Source organism: Pollicipes pollicipes, unplaced genomic scaffold, assembly GCF_011947565.3.
Source record: "Pollicipes pollicipes isolate AB1234 unplaced genomic scaffold, Ppol_2.1 Scaffold_3447;HRSCAF=4054_pilon_pilon_pilon, whole genome shotgun sequence".
NCBI lineage: Eukaryota > Metazoa > Arthropoda > Thecostraca > Pollicipedomorpha > Pollicipedidae > Pollicipes > Pollicipes pollicipes.
Genome location: NW_023596297.1, coordinates 33,725,120 through 33,737,156, shown reverse-complemented (window position 1 = coordinate 33,737,156; position 12,037 = coordinate 33,725,120). Strand labels below are relative to the sequence as shown.

Below are 12,037 nucleotides of genomic sequence, written 5' to 3'. Positions count from 1 at the left end.
GTGCTTAAATGCTCGTCGAGGAAAGGACCTTATGACGCTGATTTTGTAGCGTCGAGGACACTCACTGTCAGCATTTAAGCACCGTCCGTTGTTAGTCTGCTTTCGGTGTACAGTCGTTTTGAATTGTTGGCCTTGTCCATCAACAGCTACGTCAAGAAAGGGTATTACGTTTTGCACACTTTGCTCTGTTGTGAATTTTAAGCCAGACCGTTCTTCAAAGGTGTTTTTGAGATGTCCTAGTTGGTCAATGTCCCTAACTTCTACAAATATGTCGTCTACGTAGCGGCAGTAAATGTCCGGTCTTATGTCGTCATTTTGTAGTATGTCGGTTTCTATGTGTCCCATAAAGAAATTAGCGAATAGGGGTCCTAGAGGTGAGCCCATCGCAACACCCTCAATTTGCCAATACATTCGGCCATCAGGCCCGCGGAAAGGAACTTCCAACGTGCATGCTTTTAGTAATTGTTCAAGAAGGCGCCTTGATATTTTGAGAGGAGGAATTTCAGGATGATTGTGGACGCGGTCAAGGATGATGGATATGGTTCTTTCAATAGGCACGTTTGTAAATAGATTTTCAACATCTAAAGAGGCTAGTAGGCCCTTAGGTTGACGAGATCGCACTATATCAATAAACTCATCCGTTGATGACAAGCTGTAAGACATGGGGAGATATGGGGACAGAAGACCATAAAGACGTTTTGCAATTCTATAGGTTGGTGAAGGGATCTGTGAAATTATTGGACGAAGGAGTTGCCGTTTTTGTGAGTTTTCACAGACCCATAAGCATAGCCAGGCGCAAATTCACCCGTTATCTTGGAAAAGTGTATGCCATCAACAGCGGCATTGGCAGCAGTGAATTGACACGAATTGACACGAATTGTTTGATTCGTGTCAATACATTCAGAATTGACACGAATCAAACAGATCCCGGTGAACAACGGTTTTTCAAATTCTGACGTTGAAAACGAGACACAACGACATGTGACAAGACACTTTGACAACAAACCAAGGCAAGACATCCAACCGACCGTCAAACTGTACTATCAAAATCAAATGATATCTGCTCACACACAGGATGAAAAAGCTTTACGGGAAATTATCTCTCGACATGTTAAAGGCAAAAACGACCACAAAATAGACATTGTCATTTACTATTGTAATAAGAAGATATCGAACTTTCTTATGAGAAACAGCCCAGACAAACACGACAAACTGAAATGCACCAATGTAGTGTACCAATTCCAATGCAACATCGAAGGCTGCAAACTTCGTCCCACACACTACATCGGTGTGACCACAACGACACACTCACGACGCCTGACAATGCACTTACGTGACGGGGCACCCCTGGACCACATGCGACAGGAACACGACATGACATTGACACGACAACAACTGACAGACAGCACTGACATTTTACGAACGTGCGGTGACAGAAGACGCCTTCAAATTTGGGAAAGCATATTCATTAACGAACTCTCTCCGGCCTTAAACAGACAGACAAATTCTTGCAGAACTCTTGAGCTACTAGGTGGTGGGCGGTGAGCACTTCCGATGTGATTGTGACAATAGTGTTCCCATTGTGTCTTTGTGATGTTCCCATTATGAGTGTTTCTTACATGTATGAAGATGAAAATAGCAATCCGTCTTACTTCAATTAGTTGTGCTTCATTTATGTTCTCCGTACTAAAAGATGTTTTCCAACAGTAGTGCACAATTTTTTCATCCTTTAAAACTCAAAACTTATTTCTTGTGCAATTTAGTCTTCTCCGAAGATGAGATAAGATCTCGAAACGTTAGAATGGAAGGAGTGATGAATATATGAGTAATTTTGTGCGAACCATCTTTAATCTAAGCGATGACGCAAAGTCAAAGGCCCGGAAACTAGAACGATGCATCAAAAAGCTCGTTAATGCTGAGTCAGCAGTTATTTTATGCAAGCACACTGAATGCGCCTCCCACCACTTGCAACGTAAAGTACTGCACTGCTTTAGCCCTGCCTGGTATGAGCACCGGGTGAACCCCCGCCCATAAAACAAGGTCTGTTCACGGAAGGTACTGCACTGCTTTAGCCCTGCCTGGTATGAGCACCGGGTGAACCCCCGCCCATAAAACAAGGTCTGTTCACGGAAGGTACTGCACTGCTTTACCCCTGCCTGGCATGAGCACCGGGTGAACCCCCGCCCATAAAACAAGGTCTGTTCACGGAAGGTACTGCACTGCTTTACCCCTGCCTGGCATGAGCACCGGGTGAACCCCCGCCCATAAAACAAGGTCTGTTCACGGAAGGTACTGCACTGCCTTACCCCTGCCTGGCATGAGCACCGGGTGAACCCCCGCCCATAAAACAAGATCTGTTCACGGAAGGTACTGCACTGCTTTAGCCCTGCCTGGCATGAGCACCGGGTGAACCCCCGCCCATAAAACAAGATCTGTTCACGAAAGGTACTGCACTGCTTTACCCCTGCCTGGCATGAGCACCGGGTGAACCCCTGTCCATAAAACAAGATCTGTTCACGGAAGGTACTGCACTGCTTTACCCCTGCCTGGTATGAGCACCGGGTGAACCCCCGCCCATAAAACAAGATCTGTTCACGAAAGGTACTGCACTGCTTTACCCCTGCCTGGCATGAGCACCGGGTGAACCCCCGCCCATAAAACAAGATCTGTTCACGAAAGGTACTGCACTGCTTTACCCCTGCCTGGCATGAGCGCCGGGTGAGCCCCTGCCCATGAAACAAGATCTGTTCACGGAAGGTACTGCACTGCTTTACCCCTGCCTGGCATGAGCGCCGGGTGAACCCCTGCCCATAAAACAAGATCTGTTCACGGAAGGTACTGCACTGCTTTACCCCTGCCTGGCATGAGCGCCGGGTGAGCCCCTGCCCATAAAACAAGATCTGTTCACAGAAGGTCTCCCGCAGCTCGTGATTTTCTGATCGTCGTTGCTGGTCGCGGCGGCTGCTGGCACATGCTCGGCCATGTCAAAACTCTTGAAAGATTGCTCCTTGTGAATCATGAACTTAAAGCGAGTGAAACCACATCACTCACCCACGCATGGGGAGTTAGCGCATTCAGACCCAAACCTATAATGCAAAAGTACAATTAACAATATCGACCACGCAGTCGGGCATCACACATAGAACTGTGGTGGAGTGTGATCCACGCATAATTCAGCCATGCTTTACTTGAAACGCCCAATGCACTTCTGACATTCCTTGGAATGACTAAAAATGAGACATCCGTCAGGTAAACAGCGCAGTAATGGTGATTGCTAAGTGCGCCGGCGAACTCGTGGGTTTTCATGTAACACTTGAAATTTCCTGACAGCTAGCGTAAAAATGATAATTTAAGGACAGTTGCATAAAACGCCGGAATAGCATGAACGCCCAATTTTCCCCGAAACTCCGTGTAGGGGCCAAGAAGGCATGATCGATGTCCTTAAAGCGCATCAGCTACGCCGGTTAGTTGCTTTCATTTGCGGTTGCGCCAGGCACCGATGAGTATACGCAACTGGTTATGGTGTTCCCATCACCCGCTCTAGTTTGCGAGCAACTCCCCTCCCCCTCCATACCTCTCAACACTGTCGCGGATACTGCTCTGAAATACCCTGGGCACGACGGAGCAGACTCGCTCTGAAATACCCCTGGGCACGACGGAACAGACTCACTCTGAATGCCCCTGGGCGCGGCGGAACAGACTCGCTCTGAATGCCCCTGGGTGCGACGGAACAGACTCGCTCTGAAATGCTCCTGGGCGCGACGGAACAGACTCGCTCTGAATGCCCTTGGGTGCGACGGAGCAGACTCGCTCTGAATACCCCTGGGCGCGACGGAACAGACTTGCTCCGAATACCCCTGGGCGCGACGGAGCAAACTCGCCACCGTGATGGCTGAGATTGAAGCGGGCCTCTGTTCCGGTCGGTTGAACGGCCAATCGACTCCAAAGAGCAGCGTCAACATGTCCGCCGGATACAGATTGGCTGGTAAATTTTCCCGTAGCTGACAGGCTTCAGGCGCTCGGCGTCATCCGCTGCGGAAGCTGCGCAGCTCTGGTGGCCAAATGAGGTATTTCAAGCATGCTTGGAGCTGCAGGAAGCCCCCGCACAATCAGTGGGACCTCTCAGAGAGACATAAATAGGCGTGTGTTAAAATCTTGGCCAGCCCTTCGTTCTGCTACCAGGAATTATGGTAAGTACGCGTTTGCAATAACAGCATTTTGCCTGAAACTTGGAATTATCAAGCACACATGGCATATTTCGAATGCAGCGCATCGTTCGTTTTTTGCGGGATGCCTTCAGAACTCAACAGCACTTTTCTCCACTTTGAGAGCTGAAAGTAAGGCGATAAGGCGGCTCGCCTGTGGAAGTAGATGGATCTCAGCGGCGTCATGTGACCAGAAGAACGGAAAGCATCTCACAGGGAATAGCAGATTGTGCCGGCTATACATAGATGCGCGACGCCACGCCATGCAATTTATTAATGCACGCGTGGCTTCTTGGGCGATGTCCTTCACGATTGGCGCGTGCTGGGGTTTGTCAGACCCAGCCAAAGTTCTTTGATTCCCGTGCATGACGCAAATAGGCCAGCGCCGCGGGCAGCTGATTAATTTCCGAGCCTGGCTCGCAGGTGTATTCCGAGAATTAGAGCATTACTTGGCACGTGCTGCTGCCACAAATGTATCTGTAACTGTCATAAGACACAAACGCGCTGGATTCATGAAGGATTTACCAACCAATGGGCTTGTTTATTTCCTGCAACAATGTCAATCCATCTTACTATGCTTGGCCCGGCCACACCAAGTCAGGTGTTCGGCGCGTCTCCTGTTTCGGCAGAAAGCATCTAACGTATGTGCTTACATCAGAGGGCCAAGCCAGACAGCTTACGCACCGCTCTCACTCACACCAGGGGAAAAATACCGGACAGCTGGCACACCGCCATCACCCACACCTGGGGAACAGGGCCAGGCAGTTGGCGCCCCGCTGCCCGAGGCGGGAGGCGCGCTGCAGGACCCCGGTCCTGATGCCTGGCCGTCCCGTGAGGAGGTGTGCCGCCGCCCGCCGCCAGACCTCGCTCGCCGCCGCCGCCGCCGCCGGCAGCTCCAGAGCTCCACTCTCGCAGAAGCGGCGCGCCACACAGCGCGGCCTGACCTCTGCAGAGACGTCTCGCCACAGGCGGAGCGCCTCCATGGCGGCGGCTGCCGTCCAGGCGAGGTGCGCCCGGGCTGAGGCGCCGCCCGTCTGGCTCCGAGAGAAGCCAGATGACCCGGCTGCTCTCGGAGAGAAGACGGCCCGGTCGGCGCTGAAGCTCCCCATGTGGTCCGGCGCGAAGCTCGGTGACCGCCGGCGCGAAGCCGGACCCCGCTCCGTGACGACGGGACCGTGGCCGCGCGAGCCCGAGCGCGCGCTGCGAACCGGAGCTGAGCGTCGCACTCGTGGATGGTGCGGGGGACCGCGCGAGCGGATACGAGCCGTAAGCTTGTCCCTCATGTCGCGCAGCCGGCTGAGCTGACGCCGCCGTCCCACCATCACGTCGTTCTCGTTGTTCAGGTTGTTGTTGTTGTTGGCCACGTTTACATTGTTATCGTTGTTATTGTTATTATTGTTATTGTTATTATTGTTGTTATTATTGTTATTTATGTTGTTGGTGACGTTCACGACTATATTGATGATGGCGATGATGAAGCTGAAACAAGACACGCAATAATTGTAAAATGCACTGTATAATAATTTGATATCGCAGGATGTAAGTCTATAGGCAACATCTATTCTTATTTTCAGAGTGCCTTTAATTACATCAGCAGACATTCATAGAAAGCTACTGCCAGCAAGGTCGCATACCAAGTCTGTCCTAATATCGACTAACCGGAATCCTGGCAGCTTCAGCCGCCTGGTCTGGCCGCGGTCGACGAGTCACGTTGTTAATATCTTTCCAACCGCCGATCGCGGGGCTATGCAGCCCTCCGGAGCGAGCAGTACGACTACCGAAACGTTGAATCGCGGTTGCAAGTACACCTATGCAAGCTGTTAAACGGGAGTATTCCACATTTACATGGAGCTTTGAACTGAAATAGCCATCTTGAAAACCTTTCCGAGCTGTTCACAATCCTACCCTTTTTAGGACCAAAGCCCATCTAGTTTCTGAGTTAAACGCCGCGAGAATGGGAAAAGATATATCGGGAAGAGTATTTTAAAGCCACCTTAGCATTTATGACGTAATAATAACGTCATTCAAATCCCCGCCTTTCATTGCTCCAATATTTTCAAACGTGAAACATTCCCTTCAATGCAGCGTGGTGTCAGAGCAGCACTGCAATATCACCAGCATCCACTTCCGTCTATTTGACAAGCAAGAAAAACACTAAAGCTCAAAATTTTAGAAAGAAACAACCCGGCGTTACAGCCAGATATATTTGTACAGCCCGTAATGGCAGGGGCCCGGGATCGGCACACTAGGGATGAAAAAAAAATGTCAGCCGCATTTGCACAAATGTGTCAGTGGGTGCAACAGGGCTCTCGCAAACAATCCCGTGCGGTGGGCTCACTGACGTCGCTTTGGCTTAGGCTTGACGTCGCTCATCAGGTTGACCAGATCGTCCTTGGAACCCGGAGCAGCCGAAGATGCTATTTCAACCACAAATGACAGGTGAATGCGGCGTGTCTGCTGTATCAGTTAGCCTGCTCCATGCCGTCCAATCAGTACGGGTACCAGCTATCACCGAGCGAGCCGTCAAAGCTGTGCTGTAAAAAGCATTCTACAGGTTGCCTCACTGGCAATATTTTTATCACAGTCACTGACGACATAAATCATCAGAATCCTTTGAATTCTTGGACTGAACCGACCAACCCTGTGTGCCAGCCAGCCAGCTGTCGAGCGACATGATCGTGACTGAACTGACTGACGTGACTTGGGTGCTGCTTCACAAGTCATTATAAACATCATAAGTTTTCAATTTACCATCATATCAATCTATAATTGTACTAATATATCTACATGTTGAAGGGACTCGTCAGTGTATTGAAAAAGCCCGTTTGTTAAAGTTCCCGCAATGTCCGGTTTTCTTGTTTTGTTTTTTTAATATAATGTTTTGTACCGTTTCTATCAAGACCACAGCCATACATATCATTTTTTGTGTCACCTTTACTGTTCAGTGCAAATCGTTTTGTTTTCTTTGTACAGGGGACAGTTGCAAAGGCCGTGATTGATCAACGTCGGACAAATTAGCGATGAGAACCAAGAGATGCGACAAATTTATTTTGAGAGCTGAAGACGTGTCAGCGTTGTGGACGTAATGCGAGTATGTGCGATAACCTACATCATTCACCTTTAGGTAAAGCCTGTTCTATTCATAGCAATGCCTGAACATGTGAAAACCAATTGGATAGAGCTGGTTCAAAGGCAAGATATTCGATCGGACGCATTATCATGCGATTTGCACCAAACCAATGGTAAACAACAACCTACAAATGTCTTTCTCGCTTCAGCTTCCTTTAGGAGACCCACCTGAGGAAACCAAATGACGACATTTGGTGCGTCGGCGTGCATTCTGTGTTGTCTTCCTTCGGGACAAAAAGAACCGGCATCTTCTCAGAAGTGTCCGAGCTGGAAAACACGACACCTGGTTGGTAACATAGCACGTGCTATCAAAAATTTCATTTCAGTCTTTTAGTCTTTGAATCAATGTAAGGCAATGGCAATTTATGCAGCATTTGGAAAAGTCAAGGTGTTCACATGCGTCGCCCAGCTGTACAGACAGAAATAAAAACCGTGTAAATTGAGCGCCAAGAGGGTACATTATTTCATGTTCAAGCTTTTCCTAGTGCGATGCAACATTTTTAGATGGAATATATTTTAGCACTTAAAGTGAGCTTCGCTGATATTAAACTTTATTCACGTCGCGACCGAAAATAAAGGGAGTAAGCGTTGAAATAGCGGGGCAGCGCAGTCTGAGGCGATGAACCGAAGTCTCTCAAGCTCGGAATCGACCCCGTACGAGCTTCATAAGCTTTTCAGAGAGTTAGAGTCATAACGAATACCGTGCGTCATTGAATGAGAGCCGGAGCCGTGTCGCCGTGGGGTGAAGGCAATGGCGATTCTAGTGCTACTATCATTTTTTTTAACATTTACTCCAGTCTCTACTTTTAAATGTGCGCAGCACAACAGTAGCGAGAGGCATAGCATCCAAGTCCTGCACCACTCTATAGCTCATACCAGCTTACGGCTCAGCAGGCTACGCCAATGCGCGTCCTGCAACGGACTCCACCGGCTAACGATCAATCACGGTTTTAAGAGAACGTTAAGTTAGGGCATGGACATTCAAACTATTTGACAACAGCACCAGACAAGTGTGCGAATAGCACGATCCACCCAACAGATGGCAAATTTAGTGCATGGACACTCCGCTATCTCAGAGAAGCATTTTACTGTCACACCTAGTGATCCAGCCGCACGGACACCACACGTCCAGCCATCGACCCTACTCCCGCGCTTCATCCATGACCAGATGACAGCGCGCCTGACCTGGCTCAGTGTCTAATAGATTCTGCCGTAGCGTGACTGATGATCAGTTTCCGTTCCCGCCCCCGGTCCCGGCGCGGCCAGGGCGCCGGCGACCGTGACCCGCGGCGCCCGTCGATAACCGAATATCGCTCGGAGCGCACCGGGCTGGCGGCTGTGATTGTCGCCCGTCGCCCCAGAAAGGCTGGAGCTGATCTGCGCCATCGGCCGGGCGATTGGCGAGATGCCTTAAAGGGCATCGGCGGACTGCGAGACACCGGATCCCTCCCCCCCCCCCCCCCCCCGACCATCTGTGCCCAACAAGCGACGGAACTAATTGGGAGATTCCAGTTGTAATTTGCGGCGACCACGCGGCGGCCACTCAAGGCCATGTGAGACCACCGTGAGCCGCGGGGCAGGAAACCATGCTTGCCGGTGGGTTTCCGCTGGTCGGGCCAACGCCCTCCACTCCCTGACAGCTGAAGGGAGTGTCCCCTAAGCCATCCCGCTTCCCGACTTGGCTGTTTTCAAATGACTGTCGCGGTGCATGTGGCCTCGCCCTCTGACCTCAGACTCCTTCGAGGTTCTGGACTGAATGTCAGCCCTGCAATGAAGAACAAGTCTGCCATAGTTTGTCCGCTTCGTGGCTCAGCCCAAATTTCCATGTACATGCGGGGAGTCCTTCTGACCTTGTTCTTGCACGACTTAGTCAGGGTCTACAAATCACGGACTGTGGCTCCATCTGACCCGTCTGCTTATCCATTCCGTCACAGTCATTCGATGAAGTTAAGTGCATTAATCTGGCATCGACTGCCTGGCCTGACGTCAGTTTCTGAATGCGTGGCCGGATGACCACCTGATGTTGCCTAGCCAGGCGTCCACTCCCTGGTTCAATCAAAATCACTGAATGAATACCAGGGAGTCCACATGATGCAGCCTAAAACCTGACTTGTGAAGAGTCGTCCAATCCATTTCAGGCCATTCAGCGGGCGTTGCAAATGTTCTGACTTCGTCAATGCTCTACAAGCGATGACGGGGTATCCGCCTGACCTTGACCCCTTCTCGGTCTTTTAACGCTGTACAAATGACCTCAGGTCCTATTCGGATAACCCACTCATCACGTCTCGCACTGTCCGTATATTTCATAGTTATGTGATACTCACGTAACAGATCAAGGCTCGTCAAACGTCATGCATGTAATTCACTAGTGGAAGTTTACTCCTACCGAAGCAAAAGGACGCGACGAACTGTCAACACTGCTTCACCATTATGAACGGATCCAGAAGTGATGAACTCGTCGCTCCATAAATCCTAGCAGTAAAACAAATATATTGTGAAATTATTCATTCAGCCCATGGTTCTTATCTTTCATTCTGTCAGGTTGCTTATCAAGTGATATGCCTTGGTGTAAAGATTTAACGATATCAGACTCAGCTGCACCAAAACATGATGCTTTGAAGGAAAAAAACATGGTGCTTTGTGACTAACAGGAATTATTTTTGAGTGATGGCAATGAACAAAGGACGTGACGAGTAAAACTGGACAAACCACGCAATCGAACGGGTCGAGTTTTTCCGGTTTCACCTCTGATCTCCACCGATGAAGTTGGAGTATCCATTTGCGATGTTGCCGAGCCCCATTGCTTGGCGTCTGTGGCGGCGATGGCCCGCGGTCCTCGACCTCAGGTCAGCAGAAGCCGCCTGGGTCACGGTGTTGTCGAGTGCGGCTTGATGCAGGCGAGAGGGAGTCCAAAGGCGAAGATCGTCAGCGGGGGCATCGCTGGGGCGGACAGCTGACGAATATACGTGCCCTGAGGTCGAGAAGCTGAGCGCACCATCGTGAACCCCAGCGATGAGGCTGAAGGGGGCGAGCGCCATGGACCTCCTCGGTCGTCCTCACTGCTCCTGTGCCGCTGCTTCTCGCCGCTCCCGTTCCCTTTCCTCTTCCTCCGAGCTGCAGCAACAGTCGTAGCAGCACCACAGCTTCGGACACTTGATTTTGACGTACCAGGTGAACAGGCGGCGCAGGCAGCCCATGGCGCGCGGCGACAATGGCGGCGCAGCAGCCAGCGGCGCGGCGAACGCGGGGCGAGTGCGGCCGGGCGCGGCGCGCCGCTGTTAGCGGCCCCCGCCCCCGCGGTTCAAGGCCGAGCCCGCCGAGCGTACGAACACGTCCGACACATGCAGCCGGCCACACCTCCGAGTCAGGGAGCGCCGCAGCTGGCGGCGGTCGAGGAGGGACCGGGCTGAGAACGGCGCGTTGCTGCGAGCCGAGGAGCGCCGCGGCTGGCAGCGGAGATCGAGGAGGGACCGGGCTGAGGACGGCGCGGCTGGCGACGGGGATCCAGGAGGGACCGGGCTGAGGACGGCGCGGCTGGCGACGGAGATCCAGGAGGGGCCGGGCTGAGGACGGCGCGGCTGGCGACAGAGATCTAGGAGAGACCGGGCTGAGGACGGTGCGCCACTGCGAACCGAAGAGCGCCGCGGCTGGCGACGGAGATCCAGGAGAGACCGGGCTGAGGACGGCGCGGCTGGCGACGGAGATCCAGGAGGGACCGGGCTGAGGACGGCGCGGCTGGCGACGGAGATCCAGGAGGGACCGGGCTGAGGACGGCGCGGCTGGCGACGGAGATCCAGGAGGGACCGGACTGAGGACGGCGCGGCTGGCGACGGAGATCCAGGAGGGACCGGGCTGAGGACGGCGCGGCTGGCGACGGAGATCCAGGAGGGGCCGGGCTGAGGACGGCGCGGCTGGCGACAGATATCTAGGAGAGACCGGGCTGAGGACGGCGCGCCACTGCGAACCGAGGAGCGCCTCGGCTGGCGACGGAGATCCAGGAGAGACCGGGCTGAGGACGCCGCGGCTGGCGACGGAGATCCAGGAGGGACCGGGCTGAGGACGGCGCGGCTGGCGACGGAGATCCAGGAGGGACCGGGCTGAGGACGGCGCGGCTGGCGACGGAGAAACAGGAGGGACCGGGCTGAGGACGGCGCGGCGCGCGACGATGGAAGCTCCGCAGCCGCATCTCCCCCAGGTGACGTCAGCAGGCGGTCTGCCGAGTCCGCTTGACTTGGTGGCTGACCGGATGTTCGGTGGCGGAGGCCAACTGCTGACGTCCGAGAGCAAGCAGCTGGAGTTGCTGGACCGACAGCTGTCGGAGTTAGCCGCCCAATGGCTGCCGGCCTCAGGTGGCGCTGCAGCGAGTCCCGGTCCGGACGCACCCCATCGACGTCAGAAACGTAGCTGCTCCACTGGCCTCTTCGGCTTCAACACGTACAACTTCCTCACCTTTATGCTGCTTGCTTTCAACGCCGTCGCCAACGTCATCAACAATATCAACAATAACAACCGCAACAACAACAACAACAACAACGACAACGTGAACTCCAATAGCAACAACGTGGCGTCCAACTCGGAGAACGGCAACTCTATTCTGGTCATCATACCGCCCGCGCCGGGGCGGCGGCGTCGCGGAGCCGGGACCGCCGGCTCCTGCCGCCAGAGCCGGCTCCTCGTGCGCCGTTCGGCTGAGGCGCGCAACC

At 52.8% G+C, this 12,037-nt stretch overlaps 1 protein-coding gene across 1 annotated transcript; it reads right to left on the bottom strand.

Annotated features, from left to right (window-relative positions):
* Window positions 1–4,722: 4,722 nt before the first annotated feature.
* Window positions 4,723–10,574, bottom strand: LOC119091935 (mediator of RNA polymerase II transcription subunit 2). Its single transcript, XM_037214864.1, has 3 exons — window positions 10,080–10,574; window positions 7,503–7,601; window positions 4,723–5,684 (listed from the first exon to the last, which is right to left on the bottom strand). The coding sequence occupies exons 1-3, from the start codon at window positions 10,370–10,372 to the stop codon at window positions 4,940–4,942; spliced, it is 1,137 nt and encodes a 378-aa protein (XP_037070759.1). The 5' UTR covers window positions 10,373–10,574; the 3' UTR covers window positions 4,723–4,939.
* Window positions 10,575–12,037: the final 1,463 nt, after the last annotated feature.

Bases quoted from the DNA above. Each gene is read 5' to 3' on its own strand.
- LOC119091935 (XM_037214864.1), bottom strand. From the start codon at position 10,372: ATGGCGCTCGCCCCCTTCAGCCTCATCGCTGGGGTTCACGATGGTGCG. The intron at 7,602-10,079 runs GTGAAACCGGAA...CGTGTTTTCCAG, and splicing joins TTCATCGGTGGAGATCAGAG to CTCGGACACTTCTGAGAAGA. The intron at 5,685-7,502 runs GTGGGTCTCCTA...GTCTTGTTTCAG, and splicing joins TCGTCATTTGGTTTCCTCAG to CTTCATCATCGCCATCATCA.